At 37.6% G+C, this 12,933-nt stretch overlaps 2 protein-coding genes across 2 annotated transcripts; both read left to right on the forward strand.

Annotated features, from left to right (window-relative positions):
- The first annotated feature begins 125 nt into the window (after positions 1 to 125).
- Positions 126 to 1,810, forward strand: LOC106648877. The gene is made up of 5 exons (XM_014366021.2): positions 126 to 335; positions 413 to 1,055; positions 1,126 to 1,259; positions 1,332 to 1,496; positions 1,575 to 1,810. The coding sequence occupies exons 1-5, from the start codon at positions 135 to 137 to the stop codon at positions 1,695 to 1,697; spliced, it is 1,266 nt and encodes a 421-aa protein (XP_014221507.1). The 5' UTR covers positions 126 to 134; the 3' UTR covers positions 1,698 to 1,810.
- A 9,112-nt stretch (positions 1,811 to 10,922) lies between these two features.
- On the forward strand, positions 10,923 to 12,273 carry LOC106648893 (zinc finger protein OZF-like). The gene is made up of 4 exons (XM_023457802.1): positions 10,923 to 11,155; positions 11,228 to 11,345; positions 11,416 to 11,902; positions 12,104 to 12,273. The coding sequence occupies exons 1-4, from the start codon at positions 11,136 to 11,138 to the stop codon at positions 12,271 to 12,273; spliced, it is 795 nt and encodes a 264-aa protein (XP_023313570.1). The 5' UTR covers positions 10,923 to 11,135.
- The last annotated feature ends 660 nt before the right edge of the window (positions 12,274 to 12,933 follow it).

The following is a 12,933-nucleotide window of genomic DNA, read 5'->3' on the forward strand; positions in this document are numbered from 1 at the left end:
AATTAAATTTTTACAGTTGGCACTTTTGTGAATACTTTAGCAATCGTACCAACGTCTAAGTAGCAAAAAATTATGTGACATATTATGTTTTCGTAGTTGCTTCTGCTGCGGTAGGACATAATCACGTGTTTAAAATGATTCAAATATTTGATTCTCCAATGTTGAATAGTTATATCTTTTTAAAAGATATAATTCAAGATGTTCTTGATTCGTACAAGAAAATTAAATCCATAGATTTATACTCTATAAGAGTCAACACATTAAATTTAAGTGCAATCTTGTGGAAAAGCAAGGAAACAGTTGTAAACTTGTGCTGCAAAAAACTTCAAGATGAAGTAAGTGCTAATTAAATAGTGCAATATTAGTTTAGTGCTAAGTAAGTAATGTATTTTAATTTTCTCTTTTCTTACAGATAAGAAATCAAATTAAGATAAAGTTTGGCAATGATGTAAATGAACGTTTTAGTATTGTAGTTGTTATCAAAGATTCGAAATTCTATGAATTTTCGTTCTCAAGAGGACCAACGTCTAGTTTAGTTTTAAAGAATGCTCTTGAGCAACCTTTCAAGTTTGGAAAAATGGAGGTTTCAAAATTAAATTTTACAGTAGATCCAGGTTACCCCAATGATTCCGACTTGAACTATTTGAGGCTTCAATGTACTAAGAATATTTGTGAAAACGTAGCTAATGTTTTTGAATATTCATCAACGGCTTCTAACTCAATCCATTGTTATTTATTATGCATGACTAGCAATCCGCAGCTATGTAATAAACCAGGAAAAGTTTGTAAACCTATTTTATGTGCAAGTGTAGTAGATAAAATTACAAAAAAAAAAGTAAAATGTTTGAAGCAAAAAGAATATTTGTCAAGAAAATGTAATAAAATTCATGAGGTATCTAATATAAGATACACATCAACTCAACATAAAGCTTTGACTGAAAAAGATGTTGAAAGAATTGCCTCAGCTTCAACGTCTTATGATCTTACAGCAACTACCCTTAAAAATCCAGTAAAAGTTAACATTGCCTCATCAGAGGATGATAGCTCTATAGATGGTAATGATTTGCAATTATTTATTCATCTAACATTAATTATTATAATTCATAAATATTTTTAATGTTCCAGACATTACAATGATTCTGTATAATTTAGAACGAATGGCAGCTATTTGTATGAAATATCATGAATATCTTAAGGATTCAATTATTCCTGATTTACTTCCATTTGAAAGTATAGATGAAATGGATATATTAGATGATGTAAGTAAAAAATGAGAAAAATTTATAAGTTTAAATGTTCAATTTTAAACTGAAAAACAAAATTGTTTTTAGGAATGGGATCTCATTTGTAATTATATTTGGATGTATCCTTATGTAGTAAGGAGCGTTATTAAGATTGAACCAGAGCCAGATTTTAATATAGCTGTGCTGTGGAGATTTGTGATAAATTTATGTCATAAATTTAGTAAATTTTATAGAAATCATAGAATTCTTATGGTAATATTTGTTGAATTATTATGCTATAAGAAGCACATAGATCTAACTTATAAATAAAATTGAATTTACTTTTTACAGCTGAATACTTCAAATGATCGAGTAACCAAACAAATAACATTAAGGATTTACATATTGAAAGGTTTAGTGAAAGTATTGAAACATGCATTAGACTTGCTGGGAGTTAATGAGACCCAAGTATAGTTCATTAAGACTACATTTTACCAATGTACATAAAATACGTATTAAATGAATGTGATTTGTATATAATATACAGAAGGTTTTCTATAAAATCGAGAAATCTCTATTATAAGGAAGCTCTGTGAATTATTTTGTGATGCAAGTCTTAATGACACTCGATTATATTGTGACAATCATGTTTTTCTTTATTGAAGCAAGCTTGAAAAGTGCTCAGACGCTCATGAGGTACTATTTTCTGGAAGTTTAGGTAATTTTCAGTCATAGTATATAACTTATCTAGGCCGCGAAAAACAGAAAAGGCATGCATAATTAACAGACAAGGCAAAACGGAGGGCAGTAATACATTATTCTAACATATTTTTGCTAAAATCTCTCTAAGCTGAACTTTGGATTTTTTACAATGGTCCTCAAAGTAAAATTTGGAGACATATTAACTTAAAAAACAAGTTTCTCGTGCTAGCAAAATTTTTTTCTAGACCTTTGATTTCATAGAAAATCGTTCATATGTATACATATTAAAAATTATTTTATTTTATACTTTGAAAGAGAAAGCATTAATGTAACATTAATGTTAGAGAAACTGTTGAATTTATATTTGTATTTTAATATTCAAAAGAAGTTTTTTAAATTAACTAAGACTAACAATTTTTCAAGCCAAGGACTGGCAAAAAAAACCAGTCGTCGTAACTACTCTGCTCCACATCTATCTAAATAAAACTTCTCGACTGTTTTTAATTGATGATAGTCAAAATATTTGATATTAAAATTACAACTCATTGAAAGTTAATTATTTTTTTATTTAATTGAAGGAAGTTTATTTATTGACGCCTAAGATAAAAATTAGTTTTTCTTTTAAATTTATTAAAAACTAAGCGGTTTCAAAGAACTATTGAAAATAAGCTACTTCAAATCGCACACGAAAACATTGAACATTAACGTTTTAACACTAACATAATATGAATGTGTCTTTTTATTTGAATTATGCATCAAATAAAATTGAGGATTTTTATAATTGTTCGGCATCATAAGCTGAATGATGGTATTTAATTTTCTTAGTAATTTTTGCGTCAAATATAGCTCATGATTAACTTTACTGTATGCGTCGTTAAATGCATTCGAAGGGATGCACAGCAGGCAGTGAACCCTATGAGAATTGCAGTCGCCGCAGCTCGAATTACGCAGTTAGAAATTCGTCGCCCCAGAACAGAATGCTATGTTGATAAACTCGTAGGCAAAAAGGGTCCAAGTTCCTATTTTATAACATAGGACATAGATACCTTTTTGACTCTGAGCTTAGAGAGATGCCTTTCTGCGCCGGGCGACAAATTCATATAGCGCAGAAGCGCGCGCCGCCTAGCCGAGCGCTCGGCGATTACGGAGCAGTGCAGAGTGCTCAGTGCAGACTGCAGACTGCAAACGATGCGCAACAGCTGCGGCGCGAAAAAACAGCTGACGCAGACACCAATAGCCAGGCAGATCTCAGCTGTTTGTTTTGTTTTCGTGGCGCGCGCAGCATGAAAACTCACGTGACTCTCTTCCATGATGATCGTCGTCGTCGTCGTCGTCGTCGCCGTCGCTGTATACGTATAAGCCGCTCCGGCGCATGGGCTGTGTGCGTGTAGGACATTTTTGTCTATGTATGCACAACAACACCATGCGGCGGCGGTGGTGGCGGCGGCCATGCGCTCGTCTCTGCGCGGCTTGGATAAAACGATCCTTGCCATTGGTCAAGCCGATGCACTCGTCGTCTAGCCCGGCCAATCCTTCGGCCGTTCTCATGACGAAGCGCTGCACTTCGTGGGACGTGCCGCGTTCGATATATATAGGACGCCATGTGCAGGACTTTCTGTTTGTTTGTTTTTTTTCGGTTAGAATTTGAGTGCGAAATATCGTTATTTTTATTGTTGTCACATCAACCGATTGTTTTTCTTCAATTTGAAGGAAAAACTTTTTTAAATAATTCAAAAATTGTTCAGGCTGGAAAATTGTTGGAGGATTCATTTGGATGCGTATTCCATTGTCTGACAACTGGTCTATTTCGGTAATTTAAAATAATCAATAAAGTAATGATTGAACTCCAATTTTTCTCAGATTAATCCAGATCCAATGAAGAACTATATAGAACCCGCAGATTTATTAACTCGATATCCGTGTAGAATAATCGGATGAAAGCTTGCCGAACAAAGAAAGGAGCCTCCGGAATAGGAGCGAGCGCGTGCCAGACAACGAGCAGAGCGCACAGGGGGCGCTCAACGCAGTTGTTGTTGACTTTAATGAAGTGCAGCAGCGCAGTGGTGGGGCATGGGGCAGCAGCGCAGCAGAAGAAGCCGCGTGTGCAGATGGGTGTTCCGCCGAACTCCTTGATAATATACTTATATACATACACAGGTATATATGCACACGAGGATGTAGCCCTCGACGCTGGCGGCTGCATCATTAGCATTATGCGCGCGCAAACTCGTCGTCCTCGTCGTCGTCTACGTCGTCGTACAGATAATAAGGGCCTGAGCATCAGCGCAGCCACATACGACGAGGAAATAAGCGCGCGCAAAAAGAAAGCAAGAAGCCTGGCGCATTGCATTTAATAACGACAATAACAATGATAAACGTCGAGCCCGCGAGGGAAACTCGAGACGTCGCGGCGTATGTAGTTCGGACGCGCTAGCGCGCACATACGTATAATATACGCATGTCACTCGTACGCGAATACGTACGTAGATATAGCACAGAGATGTGGAAAAGCTCGTGCGCGCGTATATACGATGGCTGGCCGAGCTCATCGCGCATAGAGATCTGCAGCGCGTGATTTATAGAGTGTGAACGAGTGAAAGGCGAAAAAAAAGGTGCGAGAGATGAAAAAAAAAGACAACGACGAGGATCGAATCGCACTTTCTCTCTAAGCAATGGGCGTGCGTATACACACCATGTATATGTGTGTCGAAGCTACGTGTATAACGAGGTGCGCGCATGCACGCACATCGACACAGCGAACTGTTAACAAATGAGCTTGTGCGTGCACCGCACCGCAGCACGAGGCGCGATCTGCAAAGTACACATACAGCAGAAAACTGCCCTGCGCGCCGAGTTCGCATGTGGCACGCAAGCTTTATAATCGCGTAGCTCGCTCGAGTCTCGCGTCTCGCTCTCAGCAGTGAGTGTAGCTCGATGTAGGCAGGTACGTGTGTGTGCATTGTGCTACGCGCGTACACAGCCATTAAGTAGTTAAAAAACAACACGAGTAGATATAAAGGGACACGCCGAGTGAGCTACGCCGGGCAAAAACTGCCTTATACAGCTATATAATCGTGTCTCTCTCGGGCGTCGGCGGTGGCCAATTTCCTCGCGCGCTCGTCTACTTATATGTACACATTTGTATGTGTGTAGTTGCGCTCCGATATTGCGCGTTATATCTATATAGCGAGTCGTGTATACGTATATGGATAAGTAGCGTAGCTCTGTGTATATTAGCTCGCACGCCGGGCCTTTTTTTCTTCTTCTTCTACTTTTTGTTCTCATCGCATCGAGCTTCATAATCGTCGGCCTACGCTTCGACAAATTGCGCGCTATATAATGGTACTCCGCGTGTAGTTCCGCGTCGGTGTACTTACACAAGCTCCCATAGTCTCTGTGCCTCGTGGATACCCATACCTAGCTATATGATGTATATAAGAGTCTAGGCTGGCTATATATGCATGCAGGTATCGGCGTAGCGATGCAGGCGACCCAACGCAACGACTACAAACTACAACTACTGCTGCTGCTGCTACTGCTGCTGCAATCGTCGGTGCAACGTAGCTCGAGCGCAGCTCTCGTGCGGTCGTTGTTCATGCCCGTTGTTTTCTTCGTTGCAGCCGTTATATACCTATACTATATTGTATGGTGTACCTAGAGCTCTTGGACGAGCCAAATTTATGTGTGTGTGTGTGTGTGTGCGTGTGTATTATATAGCTACGTGGTAAGGTAAGGCGTGCAGGAAGCCAAGTGAAAGGGAGAGAAGGGACGATCGAGAGAAGACAAGCAACGTACACTACTTATGTATACCTGCATACACATACACATACACACACACACGACTATGCATCGAAGCTACACGACTTTCGTTGCGCTTCTCTCTTTGTGGCTTTGCCACTTCTTCACAATGTCTACATACGTGTGAGGCTCCTATATACGCACTTGTACACGCGTACTCGCGAGAGAGGATAAAGAATGATTCTCGTGCGAACTTGTCTCTCTCTTTCTCTCTCGGTGCGTCTATCCTTTTGCGCGTGGGCCTTTTTTCCTTCTTTCCTTGGCTTTTTATATCCGCCCTTCGTCTGAGCTACACGCTCATGTATAAGTATAATACTTCAAGATATCGTGTGGCGAGATCATCGGGCGCGCAAAAACTTGGCGCGCTCGTTCGCGATGTGCTGCTTCGAGCAGCGCAGAGCTCTCGTTCGACACTATGTGTATATATATATATATATATATATATAAGCGCGCAATTGCACGCCACACTCGCTGCTGCCGCTGCTCAGGGCTGTTGGTTGTCGTCGATTTCTTCCTTTTTTTTTCTTCGGTTCGCTCCGATATATATCACGCGCCGAGGCGAATTGTGCGAGCAGCCGAGAAGTTTGACGTCTCATCGCGCGCGAATTATCGGTAGTTCTCTACTTCGAGTTTTCTTCGATGGAAAAAAGAAGAAGAAGAAGAAAATAAAATAAAATAATCGATAGCATCGCGCGCGCTCGTGTTCGTTGGCTCGTTCGCTCGCTAGCTTCGCTTCTCTTTCGCCTGCAGTGTAGTTTTGCTCGCAAACTACACAACGACATGGCGAGTACGACGTACTGCAGGGTGTGTTTTATTCGTGCAGCCGTCACACGCGCTGCTGCAGCACATATGGGGTGGTAGTTGTACTATGCTACATTGTACTTGCGCGACGTTCGGCCCTTTCGACCCTGCATTCACGCGATGGGATGATAATAGACAAGCTCGCATTAAATATGAAGGATGCAAAAAAGTACGTGTGTGTGTGTGTGTTTCGTTTGCGCGCAAAAATCGTCATTAATCAGCAAGAGCGCAGTACCACTGGTGTATATACGTGCGTGCGTACTTGGTCGTATGTGCTGTTAGCTCGAGTCATGCACCGCACTCACAACGAGATCGAGCGGCTAGAGAGTTCTATTGTCAAGGTAGAGCGAGCAGTAGCTGCAAGAGGGCATGCAGTTGTATGCACATGCACTTATACTTCTCTCGCGTACACAAGCCTGTGTTCGTGCGCGTAAGTGTGCATGTATATGTGTTGGCGAGGCCATCAGGCGTACAGTATATAACATATAGTCCGGCAAGCGGAGCAGCAGCGCTACAGCTCGGGGTTACTGACCCACTTACCTTATGCGTGCACACTTTGCTCTGTCTCTCTCTCTCTCTCTCTTTCTCTCTTTCTCTTGGCTCTCGGTTCTCGTTCGCTCGCTCGTATTACGATTAGTGCATCTGTGGCTGCACACACATACACATACGAATATATGTACATGTGTACGATGTACGCATCGACTCGGTACATTGCACGTTTATATTATAGGCAGCTGAGCTTTGTTTACCGTTTGCACGCGTGAGAGATGCAATTGTTTCCGCCATATTACCGAGTCAATGTTACTCGTTGACAAAACTTTCCAGATTTCTTGAAGTGAAACTTCTTTGGAAGCATTATGAAGTATGTCAGTCACACCATGGCGTGAAGGTAACGAATAAAGGTGGCCATTATTGGAATGAATATTACATTTTTTTATGATCACTTCATTATATCATTATTGAGAATCAAAAATATTAAACGTGGTTAGTCGGTTTGGAACGTTTTTTATGACTGCATATTGATATTGACATATAATATTAAAAAAACAATATTACGAGTTGGGACGATTTAGTTATTAAGAATTGGATTCTCAAAGATCCAAAAAATAGTATTTTAATTCATCACTTGTCTGGTTGTTTTGATCGAAATCAAGATTCAATTCATGTAAAAAATATATTCTTGAACATTGTTTTGTTGCAAATAGTTACACTTTTACATTTGAAATTAATTTCCTAATCAAACTTACTTTAAAATAAACAAGAAGTGAATTTATTTATAGTCTGTCATATTTTATAACTTATTTTGAAGAAAAAAATTACTTATTTATTATAAAGATGAGGATTTATGAATTCGATACTATAACGAGTTTTTTTGAAGTACTTTGTGTTGGCGAAAAATATCCTCACAGAAATTGTCCCAATTTAGAGTTATAAACTGGTTCAAATATTGTATAAGGACAATGTATAAAGAGATAAATAAATACCTTAATTGTAAACAATATGATCCTAAACGATTTTGACATATTCCCTCGACATTCTGATCATGTGAATAGTAAAAACAAATTAGTTTGAATATTGACTTTCCCGATAAAACAAGCCATAATACCAAAAGATAAACTTTATTCATTCAATTTCCGTGACACTAAATATAATAAACGACGTTTAATTTAGGCATTGAAATGGATAAAAATGAGAAGAACTTCGAGGAAATTGTCTCAAAAGATAACGACGTTGTTGCTTCAGACAACCAAAAACAAGTATGTGATATTTGTGAGGAGACATTCCCACTAGAATCATGCATGATAATGCACCGAGACACGATTCACAATGATCAGAAAGATTTTGCTTGTGACAGATGCAAGAAAAAATTTGTGAAAAAATCAAGTTTATTTACTCACCAGAAATTAGTACACAAAGATCGCAAAGATTTCAAGTGCTATAAATGCGAGAGAAAATTTGAAAATAAATTAGCTTTACTTAAGCACAAAAAAATATTCCACGACGTTTTCAAAGATTACTTATGCGAAAAATGCGCAAAAAGATTTGGAAATAAACAGAGTTTTCTGTTGCACATAAAAACGATTCACGAAGGCTGGAAAAATTTTGCATGTGACAAGTGCGAGACAGTATTTGAACAAAAAGCACATTTGCAAAAACATTTGCATCAAAGGGCAGTTCACGAATTTGGAAAAAAGTCGAATTTGACTAAACACCAAAGTACAGTTCACGAAGGCCACAAAGATTATGCATGCGATAAGTGCATAAAAAAATTTGGAAAAAAATCAAACTTGTTCAGACACCAACATACAATTCACAATGGTCGGAAAGATTTTGAATGCAACGGGTGCGAAAAGAAATTTGGACAACGGTTCAATTTGATTTCGCACAAAAAGACAGCCCACCAAAGTCACAAAGACTATGTTTGCGACAAATGTGAGAACACATTTGGATTAAAATCGAATTTGCTCTCGCACATAAAAACAGTTCATGAGGGTCGGAGAGATTACACATGCATCAAATGTGAGAAGAAATTTGGAAAAAAGTCAGATTTGATCCGGCACCAAAGTACCGTTCACGATGGTCGAAGAGATTTTGCATGCGACAAGTGCGAGAAAAAATTTGCTCATAAACAACATTTGCTATTACACCAAAAGACAGTTCACGAAGGTCGTAAAGATTACGCATGCGACAAGTGCGAAAAGAAATTTGGAAAGCGGTCGCATTTGTTCGAGCACCAAAGGGTAATACACGAAAATTGCAAAGATTATTCCTGTGACAAGTGCGGAAAAAAATTCGGACTTAAACGTAATTTACACACCCACCAAAAGACGATCCATGAAGGTCGGAAAGATTTTGCATGCGACAAATGCGAGAAGAAATTTGGTACAAAATCGAATTTAATTCAGCATAAGAAAATAGTCCATGAAGGTCGGAAGGATTACACATGCGACAAGTGCGAGAATAAATTTGGATATAAATCTCATTTACGTTCCCATCAAAAGATAGTACACAAAAGTCCCAAAAATTACTAGATTGACAAGTGCTCTAAGTCGTAAATGCATCGTTCAAACCATTTTGCAAGAACAATTTTACTTACAAACGCCATGTGGTTCTACACCATAGTTTTACTCACGGAGGCAAATTTTTTGCATATGGGATTTTCAAGAAGTCATAAAAAAAAAGAAGAATCGATTTGACCGATCATAAACGATTTGTTTATAGAAAATGCGAAGAATTCGGATCTCAATACTTTACAACACTTTACCAAGTCTTAAACTTACAGAAAAATGTGAATTTTTTCTATCGTTCACAAACAAAGCTTTAATACAATATTTGATTGGTGGCTGCCGACTAAAGTTCATGATGGTCAAGATCATAATTAAAGTACTTTTTTATGTCTGGTGTAATTAAATTTTTTGTAGTTTTTATAAAATACAGGTAAATGAATTGTGAAGAAGCAAATTAAATTCATTTATTGACATCGATTAATTTTTTTTCATTTTCATTTTATTTAAAAAAATTATTATTAAGTTTGGCATCTCTCAGCTTGTGCGATAGATTATTGATTTTTTTGATTTTTGTAAAAATTTACATGAAAAATTCCGAATCCTACTCAGCCAATCTCAGCAACGACGACAATCGTTCAAGTCACATCATTGAATGCAACGATGAACAAGACGAACTTATATAAATATCACGTGACGCTCGTGAAATTGTCAATACGTATGAGCCCGGCAGGCTGATTCTTTCCGAACGACGACGATCGAATTTTGGGACGGGCACAAAGAGTCGAGACGTCGAGCGGCGGTGGCGACTCGATCAAAACCAAACGTGTTTACTATGGCGATAGGTAATGTAATTTACCCTCGCTTCCTTCTAAAATCAAGCCCCACAATTGCCGTACTCATAACGTACGAAAGAACGTTATATATATAATGCGTAGCGCATCGTGCCGCGCGCGCGCCCATAAAGCCATCAAAAATACGATAACCGACGTCGCCGCTGCTGACAGAAAGAAGTGCACACCCAATGTTTGTGTACATGCTCTGTACAGACTGTGTTGTCATTATACACATATGAGCAATTCTATGAAAAATCGTTACAATGCGACCAAAGTAGCGGGTGCCATTTTTGTTACAAAATGTCCAGTTCCCGCATTTTCCCATACCTTTAACGGCAAAGATTCCAATCGAAATTTTAGGCTCGAATTATTAGCCTCTCATGTTTACTCGAATCAAGGCATAAAGCGAACATTTCTTTGAGAATTTTTCGCGAAATCTGCTGACGGAATGGTCAGAATTACATACCAAGAACGAAGCGACGCACACATACCACAATAACAATGCGTATAGACGCGGTCAGTTTTGGAACTATCACAGTCGTGGAAATCATCTCGCTAGTAAACAAGACTGATTCGTTCACTCACTAGTGTCAAGCTGAGTGACTACGACTAGCAACTGCTTATAAATTATTATCGTAAAAGAGTTAAGTTCTACATTATTTTTTGTTTTTTGATTGTTATCTTAAACCCAGGTACGGTGCTAGCTACGTAACCTCAAATATTTCTTCAGTGTACATCGTGAACATTTACAGTGAATAATCGAGAAAGTGATGGATAGTGACGTAGTTAGGTAAATCTATTTTTGTGTTTAAAATTATTTTTTTATCAAGGGATCGACCGATCAAACTTGGTTTTACTTTAGGGTGAAGGAGGAGCCAAACGAAAATCTGACGATCACAGATGATGATTATGTTTTCGATTCAGTGCAGGACTATATCAAAGCCGAAAACTATGAAACGTTGCAATTTCATGACTTACCGGTGAGTTCAGAGATATGAATTATGTTCTCTTTGTCGACAATTAAAAATTAGTCTACAATTTACATTTTAGGCAAAACACGCGAACGAGGATGTGACTTTACAGGAGAAGTTAGGTGAAAAAATATTCATAGGTTTTGAGTGCAAAAATGTCAAACCTGAACTGCCGTGTCTATCGGAAACTATCTGCAAATCTGAGTTTCAAAATGATCAATCTGATGTGAAAAAAGAAAACGAAAATACGACCAATAACATGAATGAAAAAACTCTAATAATTTTAATAAAAAAAGGATATAATTATGATAATAATTGTCAATTGAATGTGAAATCCCGTTTAAAATTGATCGAACATGAGAAGCTCAAAAGTGTTGAAAAAAGTGTTGAAAAAAAATCATTGCACGAGTCAAAAATATGTCGAGAATCTTATAAAATTCATTTCAAAGCCAATCACAATAACAGCAAAACTTTTGTATGTGAAATTTGTCACAAATCGTTTTCATCCAAGAATAATCTCAAAATCCACATAAATACAGTACATTATCGGAGCAAACGCTTTGAGTGTGAGATTTGTCATAAATCATTTGGACAAAAAAGTAACCTTGAAAGCCACGTAAATACAGTACATAATCGGAACAAACCCTTTGAATGTGACATTTGCCCCAAGTCATTTGGACGAAAAGGTTACCTGAATAGACACATAAATGAAGTACATGATCGGAGCAGACCATTCAAGTGTAATATTTGTCAAAAATCATTTGCAGATAATCATTACCTCAAACGTCACACGATTGCAGTACATGATGAGAGCAAACCGTTTGAATGTGACATTTGCCACAAATCATTTGGATACAAACATGTAATCATACTTCACATTTATGCAGTACATAATAATCATAGCAAACTGCTTCAAAGTGAAACTTGTCAAAAGTAATTTTTATTGCAAAGTTACCTCAAAAGACATATTAAATCAGTTCATTTTCGTATCAAATGATTCAAATGTGATGTTTGTTTCAAGTTATATTAAACGTAAATGTAATCTAAAAGCTCACATAAATTCAATACATGATTGTGAAGAATATTGAAAAAAATGAGATCATTTTAGAGATTCGATTGACGTAATGTTAACTTTTGACTTCCTTTGTGAAAAACCTCAAGGATATTTTCAACTGTTGTAATGGTTGTGTTATGACAAAAAAGTTCTATTTTTTTATCAATTAACTTACATATGAAAAGCTAACAAGTCTCGAATGTAATTTTTTTAAAACTTTTTTGACGTTACAAAATCTTGTCTAGTTCCAAAATTTTTCTGAAAATTCCTTTAAAATCTCCTAAAAAACGCACATGCATGAATAAGATTTTATTGTCAAACAATACTTCCGTATTGTTTAAAAGCCGACACCAAACTAAACTTCTGCACTCATTTTCTTATATTTCGGGGACTACAAGGAACTATTATCAACGGCAAGTACATGCGTCAAGTATCCCAAAATTCAATCACGAATTCAGTCTTAAATTTTGAGAAATTTTCACTGTGTTGAACTAACGACTGTCTTAGTTTTGGTTTATTTGCGCTAGTTCAAGAAAGCGGCAT

The sequence above is a fragment of the Trichogramma pretiosum genome, unplaced genomic scaffold, assembly GCF_000599845.2.
Source record: "Trichogramma pretiosum strain Unisexual culture from Peru unplaced genomic scaffold, Tpre_2.0 scaffold22, whole genome shotgun sequence".
Lineage (NCBI taxonomy): Eukaryota > Metazoa > Arthropoda > Insecta > Hymenoptera > Trichogrammatidae > Trichogramma > Trichogramma pretiosum.

Coding starts and splice junctions, on each gene's coding strand:
- LOC106648893 (XM_023457802.1), top strand. CDS start 11,136: ATGGATAGTGACGTAGTTAG. Junction 11,346..11,415: donor TGCAATTTCATGACTTACCG/GTGAGTTCAGAG, acceptor TTTACATTTTAG/GCAAAACACGCGAACGAGGA. Junction 11,903..12,103: donor TCGGAGCAAACGCTTTGAGT/GTGAGATTTGTC, acceptor AATCATTTGCAG/ATAATCATTACCTCAAACGT.
- LOC106648877 (XM_014366021.2), top strand. CDS start 135: ATGATTCAAATATTTGATTCTCCAATGTTGAATAGTTATATCTTTTTA. Junction 1,260..1,331: donor AAATGGATATATTAGATGAT/GTAAGTAAAAAA, acceptor AATTGTTTTTAG/GAATGGGATCTCATTTGTAA. Junction 1,497..1,574: donor GAAATCATAGAATTCTTATG/GTAATATTTGTT, acceptor TACTTTTTACAG/CTGAATACTTCAAATGATCG.